Consider the following 20146-nt stretch of genomic DNA (forward strand, 5'->3'; position numbering starts at 1 on the left):
AAAGGCCTCTCCTATGTCTCTCCAATTAACCCTGCCCTTGCCAGCTGCATCCACCCTATGCCTGCAAACTTCTTAATCTCATCCGCCCACCTAACCTTCTGTCGTCCCCTGCTAGATCCTAGATTACACATTCTATAGCTATAGCTCGCCAACAAACGAACGTGCCAAAGTTCATTCTCGTTCGCCAAAATGAGGTTGCGCCATACTGAAGCAATGGCGTCATTAAAAGGTTTGCTGCAGGAGGTACCTTTAAAATCCCGGAAAGCTTGCACGAAATAGTTATCGGAACAGAAGGAGTCAGGAGCAAGCTTCGCAATACTCCCTATTATTATTATTATTATTATTATTATTATTATTATTATTATTATTATTATTATTATTATTATTATTATTATTATTAATATTTTAATCACTCGGCTACAAATCCCAGTGTCCATCTTCTGCGCGCGTTACGCATTTCCAGTTTTATTTCTGTGTTTCTTCTTTTCGATTAATTTTCTCTTCCACGAAAATCATTTTATTTTCGTCCATGAAAAAGTTCGTGCACCCCAATTCTTGGCCGATCCCCCTCTGTGGGCACGTGCCATTGTATGGGGGTAGCAGCAACAACAGCGATACTCCCAGATGAAGAAGAAGCAAAAAGGTTTGCCTGCCCGGGTGCGAATGTTTTCTGTGCAGCAAAAGGTACTGAGATTTCAAGCCCTCTGTTTATTCTGATGGGGACCCTTACTTTATACCGATGTCAGGCGGAGACGGTGATTACCAATCAACGCTTAGTGACCAGGGGCCCTGTTATTACTGGCTTCCTCAGTGTAAACGGCGAGGCCGTCGCAATCCTACTACGTAGTAAGCGACAACTTGCTGGTTTTTCGGGTAAGCAATGAGTTGTACAGAGTACACAAATTTTGATGGCCTTCTTACCGATGAAGTCATTATTTACGGGCACCAGAGACCGTAAGCTCCGTCAAGAATGTATCCTGCGTACGTATTCTTGTTATGTGTTACTCAAGTGGGTGTGCATTACGTGGGTCATGGAAGTTTCCGCTCTCAAGAGGGCGGCCCACTAGCCATGGTGCGTAGCTGTGCACTACCTTGCAATGAGAAGGGAGGGAGAATGATACTTCTTGTTCTAGGTCATTCTCGCTTCTCGGTCAACCACAGAGTTTGACGACTTTTCAGAGGCGTTTCGCGGATCCCACTCAAAGTATCTTTCCCGTAATATTTCTTGATCATAACTCAGCCCTCTGGGGACGGTGGAAGCTACGAGGTTCCACTGTATACAGGTACTCCGGAACTTTTTTCGAGCGGGGGGGGGGGGGAGACTTCGAGCTTTTGTTATTTATTTATTTAACGATCATTTATGTATTGAATTTTATATATTTTTATTTTTTTATTTTTCGCTCCGGAAATTTAGTGGGGGGCAAGACTTCGAGCTTATTTTGTTTTTGCACAATAAATTCTATATTTTTGATATTTTTTATTTTTCAATGTTGAAACGTTGATGCAAATTGTCACGTTGTGGTGACTACACTCCAGCAGTCTGGAAGGCAACGAAAAGGATTCCAAAAGAAAATGTATATTCTTATCGACAGGTTTGCTGTCAATTAGAAAAGTTACCCTCGGTACTTACGAGCTTGTTTTCTTTTCTCTCGCTATATAGTAGCCAAACAGAGTGGTACTGATAAGTTGGAGCTCTTCAGACTGGCGTCCTTGAGAATATATTGAAAGAGGGCTGTGTTTTTTTCTTATGGAGCCCAGCCTGAAACGTGTTTTTTTATTATTATTAATTGAACAAACTCAGACACCGAGCACCGTCCTCAGCACGCTCTGTCACCGCATCGCATGCACCGTGGTTTTTGCAAATTGTTTTTATTGTGTGCTTAAATCGCTTTACGCAGGGCAGAGTGGCACCATCGTTGGGCCATCGCACTGTGCTTCCTGAAGCCAGCGCTTTAGGCATGGTGACTTTCGTGATTGCCACCGCGGGTGTGGTGGCCATGCTGGTCCTGGGCCTGGTGGCCATGGCGTACTGGTTTGCGATGGCCCAGAGTGAGCTGCACGACGTGGATGACTACGACCACGCGGGCGCTAAAAAGTACGCACCGTGCACACCATCGTAACATCGCACTCTAATCTCTGCAATGGCGGCAGACGTCTACGGTGTGGGCAGGTTGGAAAAAAATTGTTCCGGCCATTGCACGCAACTTATCAAAAAATAGAGAGATACCGATATTCTTGAAGTATTGGAAATGCGACAGCATTCGGAGCTGTCAACACTTTTCCCGGAAGTGAATGGAGGTGCTTGTGAGAACCCGGTTGCTCTTCCAGAATTCTTCCCGTACACCGCGTGCCACGGTTGGCAGGTGGAGGATCTACACAGACGAACCTGCTCTGGTGACGTCACTTTCCTCCAGCCAATGGCCATTCTTTGATTTGGCGACGTCACATCCCTCCAAGCAATGGGATTTCACCGTTCTAGTAGCGTCACTGATGACGTTACAAGAGTGGTGTATATGAATATATATCCTCATCAGACCCCGCGTACATTATGATGCAGTTTTGTCATTTAAGAACTTTTTTTAAAACCGCAACCATTGAAATTCGGAGAGCACTCGCTGTGCTCCCATGTAGTCAGCTTTTCAAAAGGTGTGAATCGATGGCGGCGCTCTGAGCAGCCTCCCAAGTCTGCAGATTTGTCTAAAGCAGATTTCTGCCCCTAGCGGCAGAACAGCTGCCAAGTCGCTCGAGATTTTCCATGAGATTTCTTCTCATTTTCATTTAAGTACTTTCGTGCATGTATTTAACTAAATATAAGCCATGAAACCTTGTTACGTGTTTACGCAAGCTCACTGTCTCATAGCAGAAAGCACTTAGAAAACTCATAACAGAAGAAATGTAGCGGCTATGGCTGCCGGATTTTCTGTAGATTCACGGGACCACCGAGACATGAGATATGTCTCGGGACATGAGATATGCAGCGCTGTGTTGTGTCCCTTCCTGTGTCCTTTTTCTACGTCCCGTTCGTTGCGCTGTGGTCATGGAATGAGATATGTATTTGGACTAACGCTAACTGGCTGAACTTTTGCTCAGGTGTGACGAGGATATATATGCATGTGTGTACGTATATGCGTGTAGGAAAATGAGAGGTTCGTTATGACATACAAATGAAGGAAGCCAACAGCCACCGAAAGTAAGGAAAGCACAGGGAAATGTTTCTACTTATTGGAACTTCTTTTACTTGTGGTGTTCACGAATGGAAAATTCATGGTGTAATTATTCCATGACTGAAATATAATTGATTAGAAAGCAGAAGAAAAACAACCACATGCCGCCGTTGGATTCCGAACCCATCGGAGGTCGGGACACAATGGGCAGTGGACGTCCCTTGGATGTCCTGCGGACGTCTTAACCGCACGCAAGACGTCCGTGGGAGTTTTAATGTTCATTGGGGAGTTTATATCCCACCGGTGGCGGCATATCGTTGTTGGCACCTTGTCCTGCATACCATTCTTCCACTGATGAGTTCTGGTTCAATGCACTGCAGCCTCGACCGAGGCCGGTCCCTAACGGCTAACCGCAGCGTCTCTGGCTCGACTACCGACAGGCTGTACACCACGTTGCCAGCACACGACCGATGTAGGGAGGAGGAATACTCTGCACCGTCCACCGACACCGCAAGCTCAGCAGAAAGCAACTCTATCTAGTGAGCTGGACTCCGCGCCGGGAGGCAACGTAGCATAGCAGCGGTTAAGACATCTCGCCGGTCTTAACTTTTACGCGGAATGAACTGCAATAGTTTGTACAGTAACAAGGTGAAGCACCGATTCACAATAAAGATGATGTTCTATTCGCGTTTAGGCTGCGCTTGAAGCAGTTTTGATGAAAACTTATTCACGTTGACCGACATTTCGAGCACTACCAATGTGCAATATGGGACAAAAAGCTTCTAATGCGCCCGCTGGTCAACGCAAGCCGATAGCTCTCTTATTAGATACGATCGAGAGCAAGTTTACGGCGACGAATGCATTGAAGTGATTGTTGAAAGACGTATACCAGCTATGCGCCTACCAGTTTTCGCACGTCCTAGATATTTTCGTTCCTGCTAGTGCAATATCACTTGTCCCGAACGTAAAACTTGCCGAGCGCAGCTTGTTCGTAGCAAATGATTGGTAACAGATCGTTATATAGTGGCATCGCTACTGCGAACGCCTTTTGATCAAAGTGGAATAGAGTTAAACTAGAAACGCTCATGAGAACGCATAATGTGATTATGTCAAACACTCACCTGTCCCAGCTGCCAATGGCATATTGTCAGAAAAGGTGACGTTACGACCACGCCGCGATCCAAGACTCTGTCATCGGTTACAGCATGAAGTTCTAGCGTGTTAATATGACTCAACAATGAAAAACTTTGAAGTAGAACATGAGGTTCACGTGTGCCACAGCCCATAATTAATGGACGCTAAGAATATTAATTTCGATTGGCGAAGAGCGTTATAAAGTTTTTTTCGAGGACACTGATAATTAGGCAGCCATGAGAACGCAGGCATTCACTTCGGTTAATTTTTTAAGCCACGGGGGTTACTTTAAAGTGTTTTTATGCTTCTTGGAAGTGTTCATACGTAAGCGCTACATTAAAACGAGACTAAACAAAAGAATGAAGGAACCATGAAGCTATTATAGACTCATAAAATACGCTTCTAGAAATTGGCTACCTAATTTTTTACTGTCGAATAGCTTGTGCGTTCATCTAATTTCTCCTCACCTACATGATAAAGCAACTTGAGAACTTCTACATCATCTTATGACGTGTAACCTCCAGAGATTTAAAGGATCTGGCAAAACGAACAGAAACGAAACACATGGAACAACCGATCAGCCGGACACCTGAGAGCAATTTATAAGCATGTAACTCCATCATACCGCGGCCAAGATGGGCCACGATCATAGAGTTTCTAAAGGGTACACTAAGGAACTCAGGACCACAATGAAGACACGATCATAGATCATGATCATCACACCACCCTTTGAACCCTTTGAAGCGTCGATACCACCCTCTTAAGACATATGGCGGCCTCATTGTTCCGGAACGGCATGAATGGCCCTAAGAGCTCGCGCTGGCTTGCGCTTCACAAGTAAGTGTGCTCGACGGCTTCGCACAGATTAATTTTGCGGCATACACAGCGAGTTTCTGTAAATCAAAATTAAACAAACTAAAACAGTGCTAAGCATTATTTAATCTTGGCAGCACCCCCGACACTGCTTCCCTCCTGTTTCGACGATATCTGCGGGTCGAAGTGGTGAGGCTAGATTTAAGATTTTGTAATCGTCATCGATGCAGTCATTTAACGACTTCTGTTTGTGCATGATTAGGTTAGTAAAATTAAATGATTTGCTGCTGTCTATGAAGCCAACTGGCTCAGTTCCACGGTGCTTGAGTTTAATAACGCCCTAGAACTGAAATGTTTGTAAAAATATGAGACCAGAAATCGTAGTGCAAATAGTTGGAGACTATTGTTGGAGACTATTTGCACTATAGTTGGAGACTATTTGCGCTACACGGGGCACAAGGGGGCTGCCGCCCCCCTTGTGCCCCGTGTTCTGGAGTCCCTGGGTGGTAGTATACTTAGTTCATCATATCCGGGCTTGACGCACTAAGTTCGTTATATACGAGATCAACGCACTAATTTTGTTGTATCCTAGGTAACACACAAACGTTCGTTACACTTGAGGAGGTATACTTAGATTTGTGACAACTGTGACATTCCGTGTGTGCTACGAGGATCCACGTTCGACGGCGCGGCGTAAACGGAGACCCGTGACAGCGGCATCATCAATTACCCAGCCATGCTCTTTGAGTGACGACCAGAACAACCGGACCCGCCGCCGCCGCCGCGGGGAAACAGGCTTTATCCTCCCCAATTTCCGGGCACATTCCAGGACAAGGGAGCTGTCAGCGGGCCAGAGCGCGCCGTACCACAGCCGACGCTATGCGCTACCGCGAAGACAACATTCTTTCCCCCCCCCCCCCTTTGTCGTGGGCTATCGCCGGGAAGGCACCCACAGCTTCCCAGAAGGGCCGTGACGGACACCTGTCATGGCGGACAGGCAGTACTCGCCAAGAATGTGGAAAGACAGGCGCTAGTGAATTAGCTCCGAAGAGAGAGCCTGTGTATACTCTCACTTGAGAGAGAGTGGTGGCGTTTTTGTTGTTTATTTAGTTTGTATTGTTAACAGACTCTGGGTTCGAGGCTAAGCCCAACCCAAGGGGTGGTCCCCATCTCGCATGTTATTTTGGATTGGAGAATTGATGCTTTGGGCGGGCCACTGGAAATGACCGCCCTTAGTCCTTTGTTAATCAAGTGCTTAAAAGCACATGTAAACGGATGCAGTCCAGTCTGAGCTGGGGCTCCATGCTTAGCATGTAATGTGATGCTACTTAGGCACTAACCTGCCCGGTCGATGAGTAAAGTAGTGCAAAGTTTGTTCTTTTGTAAATTCAGTTCTGCTTTTTCCAGTTTAACTCTCTGTATATGTATGTTGTAAAATTATGCTCTGCTGTCATCATCTACAAGCTCGCCTCCTGTTCATCTTCCAAGCCGAACGACACTAGAGGAAGGGTTGTGAACCATCCTCGAAGAAACGGACGACTATTGAAATTCTACTGCATACACGCTCAGGACGACATCGTTCCCCAAGAGGGCCTTCAGCGCCGAAGCCCGACGGCGTGCAGCTTCTGCCAGCAACCGCTCGAGCCCAACTCCGGAGCCACTCCATCGCCCCCATGAAGTCGTCGGCACGTAAGCTCGGACGCCCCAGCCTCTGATGTATAATCTTAATCATGTGTAATTATTGAATATACCTGTTTGTTTAAACTGAGCCATACGGTGTCTCTTTGCCTCTCCGTCCCGTGTGGACCTGCGCATTATGGGGGTCATCACACTGGTGTCAGGAGTGGGGTCTCAAAAGCAAATGTCCTCTGAATGCTGTGACATTCATGACTTCAAAATTGTAATCAAAAGGGAATCACGGGACTGATTGTGGGACTTTTACCCCCATTTGAGAGGCTTGAGGCACTGGAGGGCTTGAAAAAAAAATGACTGTATCTGAGGGAGCTCCCACTCCACAGCCGTCGCTCGGAGCAAGCATGCTGGCATTAGGAAGCGTCATTCCGACGTTTACGGGAGATAAGACAGGGGTTCCAATCTGCGATTTCTTTTCCATGCTAGAAGAGATTGGGAAAATGGGGGGATGGTCCGATGCTCAAATGCTGGGAATGGCGAGGTGTAAGATGGCAGGAGCTGCTCATGATTTTGCCTGGCGAGACGAAAAAGTAAAATCCACAAAATCATTTGCGGAATTTAAGAAGCTCGCGTTTGAGCATTTCGACACTGAACCACGTCACGTGCGGGTACAGAGGTTCCGTGACGCCGGACAGATGGTAGGGGAGGACGTGCGAACATTTGCGTCGCGGCTTCAGCGCCTAGCACGCGATACGTTAAGCAGGGAGGAGGAAGGAGACCAGCTAAGGAAGAAATACGCGGAGGATATACTTAAAGAGGAAAGGACCGCTTTGTTCGTGGCTGGTCTGCAAGACCCCGTGCGCCGGTTCGTGCTCTCGCGCAAGCCGAGCAATTTCGACCAAGCCGTGGAGGCCGCATTGGATGAGGAACGAAATGAGGCGTTAACGACAGCCGCAGCGAGAGTACGCGTCATAGAGAGAGCGGTGCTCAACCCTGAGGTTGCTCTCTTGACAGAGCGTTTAGATCGCTTGGAACAGCTGCTAACTCAGCAGGTAGAACGCCAGGTTGAAGCGCGCGCTCAACAGCGCCCATTCGCTGGAAACCGGAGACCGCCACAAAGCTACAAGCGCGGTATGCGAGATTTTGAAGAAATCGTATGCTTCGCTTGCCAGGGTCGCGGACACATCGCCAGGTTCTGCCAAAACGTGCGCCGTGGGGAGCCACAAAGAGAAGCAGGCGAGACACGCCCTAAGCAAGCCGACAGCGGGGCTCCAGATACCGAGTCAAAAAACTAGTTAGTCCTCCCCAGCCTGAGGAGCGTGGGGAGGGAGCAGTGGATGATGAGGTGGTGGTAGTTTGTGTGGCCGACGAGGCATGCCCTGTTGTGCGTTGCAAGTTAAATGGTTGTTGCATGGAATTGTTGATAGATACGGGGTCAAAGGTGACATTGCTTAAGGAGAGCAGTTTTAACACGCTTCGAAGGAAGGGGGACCGCGAGGTGTTGGAAGCGTCTGGTGGCATGGCAACCAAATTTGTAGGCATAACGGGGGATCCTCTTGGCATAAGTGGACTCTACCGGTTACACTTCTCTCTCGGCGGAATTGCATTGGAGCACCCCTGCTACGTATGCCCGGACACGGTGTCTCTGCCAAACGGAGTGTCAGGTATATTAGGGCAGGATTTTTTGAGAAAAGGGAAGGTAGTAGTCTCATTCTCTGAGGAAGAGGTTAATGCGGGCGGCTCAAAAGTTCCGTTTTTGAACAGGAGAGGGGCTGAGATTCGCATTACCGATATTGACACCCGTCAAACAGTGGGATCATTGGAGAAGGTATATTCGCGGGTTGCCGTCCGGCTGGTCGAGGAGGCGGTCGTCCTTCCTTGGTCGGAGCACATTTTGTACGCGTTTGTGCCTTCAGATGTAGAGAGCGGCGCCGTGGGAGTGCTTGAGCCGGTCGACTCTCTCAGCAATGGCCTGAAGGCAGCCGCGTGCCTCGTGACAGTTAATGACGCCCACAGAGTGCCCCTACGGGTGGTTAACTGTAGCCAGCAGCCACTGAGCCTTCCCAAGAACAAAACATTGGCTTTCTTCACCTCTGCGATAGAGAAACGTGAGCCCACCGATACGGTACTCGCAACTGTAGAGCATGCTAGTCCTTCGGCTGCTCCAAAGGTGTCGTTCGATCTTTCTCACGTAAAATCCAGGGAGAGGGAGGCTCTGGCTGGTTTGCTGAACGACTACTCGGAAGTATTCGCCGCGTCCAACCTGGATTTGGGCTGCTGTGGCGTTATAAAGCACAGGATAGAAACCGGCACTTCATCGCCCGTTTACCAGCGTGCGTACAGGATTCCTTACTCCCAACGTGAGGAGATGGAGCGGCAGGTGCAGGACCTGATTGATCGCGGCATTGTCGAACACTCAAAGTCACCCTGGGGAGCACCAGCACTATTGGTGGAAAAGCCAGATGGCTCGTATCGATTGGTAGTGGACTACCGCAAACTAAATGCCGTAACTCGCATCGATCCATACCCCATCCCCAATATACAGGAGACGCTTTCTCAGCTGGGCTCTGCCAGGTACTTCACGGTAGTGGACATGGCGGCGGGATTCTGGCAGATAGCAATGGATCCGGCAGATGCCGAGAAAACGGCATTCAACACGCCCTCAGGGCACTATGAATGGAAAAGAATGCCGATGGGTCTGGCCAACAGCCCTGCTGTCTGGCAGAGAACCGCTGATGTTATCCTGGCAGGTCTTCTGGGGAGGCTGTGCTTCGTGTATATGGATGACATTATCATATACAGTGACAGTTTTGAGAACCATTTGCGCGATATTGAGCAGGTTTTGGTGCGACTAAGAGGAGCGGGTCTCAAGCTGAAGCCCTCTAAGTGCCAATTCCTCAAAAACGAGGTGAAATACCTCGGGCACGTTGTTTCAGCTGACGGCGTGCGACCGGACCCTGAGAAACTAAGGTGTGTCTCAGATTTTCCATCCCCGACTAGCGTCCGCCAGGTCCGGCAGTTTCTCGGCCTGATCGGTTACTACCGAAGGCACATAGAGGAGTTCGCCAAGCTCGCTAAGCCGCTCACCGCCTTAACAGCCAAAAATGTCGCCTTTCGCTGGGACGAAAACGCGGAGAATGCTTTTGGGGCCCTGAAAAGGAAGCTAATGAGTGCACCGCTGTTGCGCCACCCGGATTTTAATTTGCCCTTCGTTATGGCCACAGATGCGTCAAAGTTCGCAGTTGGTGCCGTGCTCTCTCAGGTTATCGAGGGCAAAGAACATCCCGTTGCTTTTGCTAGCCGACAGCTGAGCCCCACAGAGCAAAAGTACGGAGCTACGGAAAGAGAGTGCCTCGCCGTTGTCTGGGCAGTAAAGCACTTCAGATGCTACCTTTACGGCCGCAAATTCAAGCTAGTCACAGACTGCCATCCTCTGAAATGGGTGATGAGTGTCAGGGACCCTAGCTCGCGACTCGCTAGATGGAATCTACACCTGCAGGAATACTGCTTTGAAGTTGAGCACAAGTCAGGAAAGACGCATCTGAATGCTGATGCACTCAGCCGCACAGCTGCCGTGGCAGCTATAGATGAGTTTGTCCCCATAGTCGACCCCGCCGAATTACGCACAGAGCAGTGCAAAGATCCTGACCTGAAGCGAATAATCGAAAGCTTAGAGGGCGCACCGTCTCACCCCGAACAGCTAGTTTATTTCATTGGCAAAGACGGCACCCTGTGTCGGCGCACGAGGCCAACCAGGAAAGGGAGACCAGAGAAAACCGCTTGGGAGAGAGTCGTCATACCTCGGTCGTGGATAGAAAGGGTTCTTCGCGCGTTTCACGATGCGCCATGCGCCGGTCATTTTGGCGTAGCGAAGACACGCAGGCGTGTGGAGCGTTTGTACTTTTGGAGTGGCATTCGACAGGATGTTAGAGACTACTGTGCGAAGTGTCATTCCTGTCTCGAAAGAAAAACACCCAAGGGACGAAGACCAGCTCCAATTCAGCCGTTCCCTGAGGTTTCGGCTCCCTTCGAGCGGACAGGTATGGACATAATGGGCCCATTGCCCACGACCACTTCCGGAAACAAGTACATTTTAGTATTTGTCGATCACCTTTCAAAATACGCGGAAGCGGTAGCACTCCCAGATCAGAAGGCAGACACGGTTGCAAGAGCATTTGTCGAACAGATCGTGCTCCGACATGGACCCCCGAAGCAACTCTTGACAGATCGGGGAACGAACTTCGTGTCGCAGCTAATGAGGAGAGTTTGCGAGCTGCTTAAGATCGCTAAGAAGCAGACAACACCGTACCATCCGGCTTGCAACGGCGCGGTGGAGCGACTGAACCAAACCGTGGCCGGGTTCCTGTCGCATTTTGTTTCGCGCGACCAGCGGGACTGGGACTTGTGGCTCCCGTATGCAATGTTTGCCTACAATTCCGCAGCACACGAGAGCACGGGCGAATCGCCATTCTTTCTTCTCTACGGCCGAGACCCGGACCAGCCTAGTGAAGTGCCAGAGGGCCCCCGTCGTGTCCCATACGCTTCACTGGACGACTATAAGGTTGAGTTAGAATCGCGCTTGCAAGTGGCGAGGGACATCGCAAAGGAGGCCTTAAAGAAAGCGGCGAAGCGCAGGAAGGAGGTGCACGATCGCAGTGCTAGAGACGCGCCGTTTAATGTGGGGGACAGCGTGTACATTGAAAACTACCAAAGGCAGATTGGGCTAGCTCGTAAGTTCCAGACGAAGTGGAGAGGTCCGTGCGAGGTTGTCGAGAAGCTTTCTCCGGTAAACTTCAGAGTCCGAGACGTAAACCGGCGCTTGATAAGGATACACGCAAATCGCCTCAAGTCGGCACCGGTTCAGTATTCACGAAATGAGGAAAGGGAAAGCGCGGATTTTGATGGGGACAGAAGTGAAGCGGAGCGCGCAGATAGTTCGCAAGAAACGCCCTCTCCTGCATTTGTTCGGCAGGCGCCAGAGGTGACGGCCGGAATGCCACCGGATTTACTTCATGCATTGCTAGAAGAAGAAGCGCGCGAGGTTGCCGCGCAGATAACGCCAGGAGAGGCTCCTGCCACGAGCCCTCGCGAGTCCCAAAGCAGACAAAGGGTCACAGACTTACTTAGTATGACTCATGAAGGCCGATATCCGCTGCGAAATCGGAAAGCTAAGTCGGACTAATGGCGTAAACAGAGCGTAGTTTTGAACTGGTTAGAATTGTGTAATGCCACAGCTCATAACATTGCTATGTGCTTATGTGTTAAGTTATCGGAGTTGGTAGTTAAACCTTTCTGTCATTAAGTAACACCTTCACAGGAGAGCATGCGGAGCGCATGCAGAACCTGCCCTACTTCCTTTCGTTATCTATATTTTTTTCTGTGCCGTGATCGTGCTAGAAGTGGGAGCTCCTTTATAACTGTGGTAAATTTATTTCGTCCAGTTTGGACTAGAAAAGAGAGGCTTGGGTGCTGAGTTTCATGTTTATCTGTAAAAGAAGATCAGTGCTGCCCCTGGAGACGCCAGTATTGACAGCGGAGGCATATGGTGTTGTGCAGTGGTGTTGAGTGCAGCGAAAAGTGTTTTGTCGGACGCACTGTGCGAGGCGATTCAGAAAGACAAGGGGAGCTGCGTGGACTCAAATGTTCGGAGAACATTCTTCTGGAGGGTGAGCGAGTGTGACATTCCGTGTGTGCTACGAGGGTCCACGTTCGACGGCGCGGCGTAGACGGAGACCCGTGACAGCGGCATCATCAATTACCCAGCCATGCTCTTTGAGTGACGACCAGAACAACCGGACCCGCCGCCACCGCCGCGGGGAAACAGGCTTTATCCTCCCCAATTTCCGGGCACATTCCAGGACAAGGGAGCTGTCAGCGGGCCAGAGCGCGCCGTACCACAGCCGACGCTATGCGCTACCGCGAAGACAACATTCTTCCCCCCCCCCCCCTTTGTCGTGGGCTATCGCCGGGAAGGCACCCACAGCTTCCCAGAAGGGCCGTGACGGACACCTGTCATGGCGGACAGGCAGTACTCGCCAAGAATGTGGAAAGACAGGCGCTAGTGAATTAGCTCCGAAGAGAGAGCCTGTGTATACTCTCACTTGAGAGAGAGTGGTGGCGTTTTTGTTGTTTATTTAGTTTGTATTGTTAACAGACTCTGGGTTCGAGGCTAAGCCCAACCCAAGGGGTGGTCCCCATCTCGCATGTTATTTTGGATTGGAGAATTGATGCTTTGGGCGGGCTACTGGAAATGACCGCCCTTAGTCCTTTGTTAATCAAGTGCTTAAAAGCACATGTAAACGGATGCAGTCCAGTCTGAGCTGGGGCTCCATGCTTAGCATGTAATGTGATGCTACTTAGGCACTAACCTGCCCGGTCGATGAGTAAAGTAGTGCAAAGTTTGTTCTTTTGTAAATTCAGTTCTGCTTTTTCCAGTTTAACTCTCTGTATATGTATGTTGTAAAATTATGCTCTGCTGTCATCATCTACAAGCTCGCCTCCTGTTCATCTTCCAAGCCGAACGACACTAGAGGAAGGGTTGTGAACCATCCTCGAAGAAACGGACGACTATTGAAATTCTACTGCATACACGCTCAGGACGACATCGTTCGCCAAGAGGGCCTTCAGCGCCGAAGCCCGACGGCGTGCAGCTTCTGCCAGCAACCGCTCGAGCCCAACTCCGGAGCCACTCCATCGCCCCCATGAAGTCGTCGGCACGTAAGCTCGGACGCCCCAGCCTCTGATGTATAATCTTAATCATGTGTAATTATTGAATATACCTGTTTGTTTAAACTGAGCCATACGGTGTCTCTTTGCCTCTCCGTCCCGTGTGGACCTGCGCATATGGGGGTCATCACACAACAGACGGAGCGCACCCTATGAACAAAAAAAAATGGAGGACGCTTAAGCTTCGTATTTAAGAGCAGGACGCGACAGCGTTTTGCAGCGTCGCCAAGGAATCCAGGGAACGCTGTCGTCCGTTCGGTGCGACGCCTTGACCATTGGACAAAATAAGGAAAGGAAACATATCTTGGTGGACACATGAACTGCGTCGTAAGCCAAGGAAAAGGAAAATAAAATTGATTTTAAGGAAGGGAAATGATTCCTGTCTCGCATATCTCGGTGGACACCCAAACCGGGCCGTAAGGGAAGGAAAAGCACCCTTCTAACGCTGTATTCACTAGACGCGCCTTTGTCCATTCCGAACCATCGCGCTGGCGTGGCGAAGTGGTTAGCGTTCGCGTCTCGCACTCCGGAGGCCTTGGTTCGATTCCCCATCTCATCGGCTTACCTACTATGTTTTTACTAATGCTTCCGGGATTTTTCGCTCACGGCCAGCGGCGCTGACGCCATCGACTTTTCCTGGCACGAGGCCATTAACGCTGTCGCGTTAAAAATAAAAACGTTTAATGCTGTCGGGGAACCTGTGTCGTAGTTACAGCCTCGAAGAAGCGCACCCGCACGACTCCTTAGTCAACATCACTCACTCAGCCACGGCCTTGCGAGGGAGCGCGTGCCATTCATCGCGACAGTACCCGGTGAACAAATTGTTTGGTTTTGGTCAACTCTCTTGTGTATAGCATTGCATTTCTGCTGCAGGATTTCCGTCTGTGTTGTTGCCTCTGTCTGGAATTTGTTTTCATGCATTTAATTCGTTTGTAGATCACTTCGTATAAGTTCTTCCGGGCGATTAGAAATTCCTCTGCATCGTCTTTTCGCGATACTATAAAGCTTGCTTTTGTTTGTGAAACTTTGATTCCAACCCATTCTCTATAGCTTGTGACCGATGAAACCTGGACACCAAACGACTACCGCCCTTTGTCACTTGGCGGCTGATTTCCGGCTGAGCCTATGACGCTGGGTCGAGGGCACCTCCTGTGAGACTGGACAGTTACCAGCTGCCCGAAACCCTCTAAGAATGCCTTGGAGCGCACACCACAAGCGAGAATTTGAAAGTGGTTCCAAAGTGGGAGAAGAGGATAGCTCTGTATGCATTTGGCGCTTGGAGAGGGATGGTGTCTGCGTGCTATGTCAGCAGCTATATCGGCGTGGGTTGGGGAAAGAGAAAGCCTGTTGGGGAACTCCGCACTTACATCGTATTTATACGAATGTAACACGACCACAACTGCAATGCTAGGGTCATATTTGTGGGCGCGAAAGGAAAAAAGAAACGGCAGAACAGGAATGTAACGTTAGGAATGATGCCGCCGTATACGAAAAAATGAGTAGAAGTTTACAAGAAAAAAATGGCAGTGGCTTAGCTCCGCTGTGCCAGGATATACATAGCGGGAGGTACTTTTCCCTGGCTGAGCTTATGGTCACTGTATGTTTAGCAATGAGAGACATTGGGTATACACATGTTTTGTTCATTTTGCTTTACAGAGACGAAGACTGTCCGATGATCTCTGAAGTAGCATGCAGCGGTTTCAATTTTGGTCTACACAGTATTTCGATTTGGCAGAGTTTTTGGTATACAATGTCTATAGTAGTTCCCCATTATGTAGTGTGCTACACAACTGTGAAACCGTGCCGTAGGCTGGTATACACGTGCCGGTGCCACGTAGACTCCTTGGATGATAATGCCGCTCTCCAGAAGCCGAACACAGCAGGCTTCACCATTATTCACCACGATCGAAGGGAGGTGTCTGACAGGGGTGATACCTGGTCTCAAATACACACAGACTCCAGCGTTCTTATTTGGTTCAAGACGACTGGCGTCAGCAACCAAGCTATAGCCGGGGATTGGAAGAGATTGACATTCCGTGGTAAGACCAGTTTCTGTAAACGCAGGACATCAGCTCTGTTCAGTACTCGGTCTGAACACACAACAGTTATGTGAGCTCTCACAGATATAACGTTCAGTAGAGCTATTCTGTGAACTGTGACGGAGTCTGTGAGCAGCGCTTCCGACCATTCTGGAAAGGCCAAACGCGAAGTGTCATACAATGTATTACACATTGGTGTCAAGTCCTTTTGGTGCCACAGGCTGTCGCACACACTACGCATGTGTCCAAACGGATTGTTCACAAAGTCTGCATCAAATGCCCGGGTCGCAGATGCATTTTCGGAAACTCGAATGGTGTGATCAGTCACACGACGGGCCTTCACATACTCTTCGGTTGGTTCCCGTTGACTGACACCTTCCATAGCCTCCATCTCGGCGGCTATGCGCCGTCTGTTATGCTCGGCAGTCTGGCGTCTCCGTTTGGCAAGGCGTTCCTCTCTCTGTTCGGGCGTCCCCGCTGCTCTCTTCGCCTTCCACTCTCATGCTCTCTTTGTTGAGTAGCCAAATGCCAGGCGGCAACCTCAGGATCGGAAGAGTAAATGTTCTCGCCTATACCGCCGTGTAGCAGCGGCTGGACTCTCCTTCTGTGCATCCATATCAAGCGTTGCGATACAGCCGCCGATTACATATCCGCCTTTTACACGCAATGCTGCGCATGCGACGACGCGTGGTTCGGGTGATATAGTGGCGTGCGGCGAGGTAGCTGTGGGGTCTCTCTGGTTACGATGGTATCAGCGCATGCGCACAACTGCTCATCCGCGTGACGTCACATTAAGCTTCTACGGTGAAGAAGGCGCGCGGCGACGGCGGCGCACCCACTGCTCCTCTCCGGTTGCAATGGCAACGGCGCATGCGCACAACTGTCCTCTCCGCGATATGCTCGACTGATAGCTTAGTGTAGCTACCGCTACAAAATACCTCGCGAAATGGCTTTCACCCACCCTTTCTCTTCCAAGAGAACCACGCAAAAGATTTCCAGATAAGACCGATACGACGTAAGGAGTCCGTGCGCTCCCACACCGCGTCAGCGGCGTGCGTTTCATACATAATCATCATCATCATTATTAGACTGACTGCACCCAATGAAGGCAAAAGGCCTCTCTACAGTCTCTCCAATTAACCCTGTCCTTTATACACCTCGTCGTAGAACAAAACTTCTCCCAGTCACTGAACTGAGCGGCTACTCATGCCTCCCGAACGTAGGTGGCCTTTCTTGGCAACATTTAAACGAATCGTCGTCTGTAGCAGACCCACAAAAAAATTTGGAGGGAGCTTAAGCTTCGCATTTAAGAGAAGCGCGCGACAGCGTGTTGCAGCATTGCCAAGGAATCCACGGAACGCCATCGTCCCTCGGTGCGACCCCTTGCCCGGACAGTTTAAGGAAAGGAAACATATCTTGTTGGACACCCGAACCGCGCCGTAAGGCAAGGAAAATGAAAATAATTTTTTTAAGTAAAGGAAAGGACGCCTGTCTCACATATCTCAGTGGACACCCCAACCGGGCCGTAAGGGAAGGAAACTGAAATGAAATTTGGTTTTAAGTAAAGGAAATGGCGCCTGTCTCACATATATCAGTGGACACCCAAACCGGGCCGTAAGGGAAGGAAACTGAAATGAAATTTGGTTTTAAGGAAAGGAAATGGCGCCTGTCTCACAATTCTCGCTGGACACCCGTACCACGCCGTAAGGGAGGGAAAATCCCTTCCCTTAAGCCGCAGTTCAAGTGTCCACCAAGATGCGCCATTTTTCGCTCATGACCAAAGACGCCGACGACATCGGCTTTTCTGCTACACGAGCTCTTTAAAGCTGTCGCATTAAAATTGCACTATCAGATGGATTTTTGGGCGACATCGAACCCGTGCAATTTAATAATAATTGGTTTTTTGGGGAAGGAAATGGCGCATTATCTGTCTCATATATCGTTGGACACCTGAACCGCGCCGTAAGGGAAGGAATAAAGGAGGGACTGAAAGAAGAAAGGAATAGGTGCTGTAGTGGAGGCCTCCGGAATAATTTCGACCACCTCGGGATCTTTAACGTGCACTGACATCGCACAGCACACGGGCGCGTTAGCGTTTTTCCTCCATAAAAATGCAGCCGCCGCGGTCGGGTTCGAACCCGGGAACTCCGGATCAGTAGTTCAGTGGTTAGGGCGCTCGACTACTGATCCAAAGTCCCCGCCGTGGTGGCTCAGTGGTTAGGGCGCTCGACTATTGATCCGGAGCTCCCGGGCTCGAACCCGACCGCGGCGGCTGCGTTTTTATGGAGGAAAAACGCTAAGGCGCCCGTGTGCTGTGCGATGTCAGTGCACGTTAAAGATCCCCAGGTGGTCGAAATTATTCCGGAGCCCTCCACTACGGCACCCCTTTCTTCCTTTCTTATTTCACTCCCTCCTTCATCCCTTCCCTTACGGCGCGGTTCAGGTGTCCAACGATATATGAGACAGATACTGCGCCATTTCCTTTCCCCCAAAACCAATTAATATTATTATTAGTTACCGGGTTCGAACCCGACCGCGGCGGCTGCGTTTTTATGGAGGAAAAACATTAACGCGCCCGTGTGCTGTGCGATGTCAGTGCACGTTAAAGATCCCCAGGTGGTCGTAATTATTCCGGAGCCTTCCACTACGGCACCTATTCCTTTCTTATTTCAGTCCCTCCTTTATTCCTTCCCTTACGGCGCAGTTCAAGTGTCCAACGATATATGAGACAGATACTGCGCCATTTCCTTTCCCCAAAAAACCAATTATTATTAAATTGCACGGGTTCGATGTCGCCCAAAAATCCATCAGATAGCGATACAGAGGAAAGTAGGGACAGCGCCTTTTCGCGTGCACCCGATGCGAATTTCTGGCATTAGTCATCCATGCCCAGCGAGCAGCCAAGCTCGGCGGTGCACTGGAATAGGGGCGCAGACCCTGCAAGACAGAGCCACGCCATCACCAGTAAGATGGAAGAACTCCGTCGACCGTAATATCAAAGCAATCAAAGTTTATCCTATCCTATCTGGCATTAGCGTGCGGAAGCGAGATCAGCGGCGTTGAGAATGTTGACGGAGTCTGCTAACTTTCAGGGAAAGAAACGAAGGCTTTTACGATGCCCTCAAGTCGGGCCTATTCAATCGCATTTGCGCGGGACGATGCGTCGAATCGGCGCTCGGTGCGCAAGAGCGCGTTCTCCGGTGAGGAGTTTCTTACTGCTCGATCTCTGCTCCTATATGCGTTGATCGGTTTTTGTGGCTCGAGGATTCCTTTGGTCGATCAATACAGCCTTTTAAATTTGTTTTTTAACATGATAGCCTTAAAGGCCCCGTCCACCAGAAAATCCGATGTCGACGCTGTGAGCGAAAAACACACGGGCGTGGCTCTGGCAGGTGGTCCCAGAGAGTAACCTAGGAGGCAGGAGGGCCGCCTAGGTCACGTGACCTTCCAGCGTTATCACAACCTGCCCATCGGATAGTGAGAAAACTGACCACCGTGGCAGGTGGCAGTTAAATTAACGATTGGTCGCTTGGGAAGAGCAACCTGGGTTAGAAGGCCCACCGCTGGGAGCCCCTGCCATCGCTGGGCAGTGGCACATCGTTTAGCCGCTCCATTGCTGCGCCAGGAGGGGCATGATGACTTCCAGGGATAAATGAATGTCCTCACCTGCCACATCAACTTCAGCGAATGTCGCCATCAACCAGTGACGCGGAGTTGGAGCCAGCCGGTTTGTGGGCGCAGTCTGCATTGGCCAAACTCATTTTTAGTTTCGGCTGTGCATAGGGGTTCAAGCCGAGTCGTAGTGACCCCATTGGCGCGTGCAGGACAAGGATGAGGGGCGGTTGCAGCGGCGCAAGTACCGCAAAAGAAAGCAATGGACAGTTCCTCTTCATGACTTTGCGTTCTCGCAATTCCTTGCCTGCCGACATTCATCAACGGTCCCAAGGAAGGCAGGTCTGTCAGGATTGAGACGCCTCTCCGAATGGCGCCCCCGCTGACAGTTCAACGCGTTGCGCGGGCTTTCTGCGCTGTTCTTACGCAGCGACCTTCGTTACATCGGCGCTCGCACGTGAATAAAGCTGGTCATTCAAGCCGCATGCTGTCCAGTATCTAAGCCTTCATGGGCATGCGGACCCATTCTTTGCAACCAAACTCCTACAGGGTCATGTGTTCTTCAGCGCGAACCCCTCGAATAATAATAATTGGCTTCGGGGGAAAGGAAATGCCGCAGTATCTGTCTCATATATCGTTGGACACCTGAACCGCGCCGTAAGGGAAGGGATAAAGGAGGGCAGGGCAGCTTTCGGGGGACCACATGCTGCGAGTGTTGCTGACTGATACCAAACCGAGGCACCGATCTGAGGTACGTCTGTAGGGGTGATTTTGCCGCATACCAAACTGACGTAAATTAACGCGAGAGCGTTAACTGCCCCATTACGCAGAAAATCTGGCATCGGCGGTGTGAGCGATAAATAGCGTGCCGTAAGGTGGCCCAGGCAGCTGCCCAAATGAGAAGGAATCTGGGTTTGCAACATAGATCACGTGACAACCTACCCGAGGATTGTAAGAAAATTCATCACCCTGGCAGGTGGCAGTTAAATTAATGGTTGATCGCGAGAGCTTGCTCGATAATAACAG

At 50.0% G+C, this 20146-nt stretch overlaps 1 protein-coding gene across 1 annotated transcript; it reads left to right on the forward strand.

The window, feature by feature from the left end:
• The first annotated feature begins 608 nt into the window (after window positions 1–608).
• On the forward strand, window positions 609–3815 carry LOC144111143 (uncharacterized). The gene is made up of 3 exons (XM_077644297.1): window positions 609–684; window positions 1899–2095; window positions 3545–3815. Exons 1-3 carry the CDS (start codon window positions 625–627, stop codon window positions 3702–3704), a joined length of 417 nt encoding a protein of 138 aa, XP_077500423.1. The 5' UTR covers window positions 609–624; the 3' UTR covers window positions 3705–3815.
• The last annotated feature ends 16331 nt before the right edge of the window (window positions 3816–20146 follow it).

This window comes from Amblyomma americanum, chromosome 11 (assembly GCF_052857255.1).
Source record: "Amblyomma americanum isolate KBUSLIRL-KWMA chromosome 11, ASM5285725v1, whole genome shotgun sequence".
Lineage (NCBI taxonomy): Eukaryota > Metazoa > Arthropoda > Arachnida > Ixodida > Ixodidae > Amblyomma > Amblyomma americanum.

What these genes read in the sequence shown, in the direction of transcription:
- LOC144111143 (XM_077644297.1), top strand. Translation starts at nt 625, where the DNA reads ATGAAGAAGAAGCAAAAAGGTTTGCCTGCCCGGGTGCGAATGTTTTCT. An exon ending in TGTTTTCTGTGCAGCAAAAG is followed by an intron (nt 685 to 1,898) that starts GTACTGAGATTT and finishes CGCTTTACGCAG; the next exon opens with GGCAGAGTGGCACCATCGTT. An exon ending in GACCACGCGGGCGCTAAAAA is followed by an intron (nt 2,096 to 3,544) that starts GTACGCACCGTG and finishes AATGCACTGCAG; the next exon opens with CCTCGACCGAGGCCGGTCCC.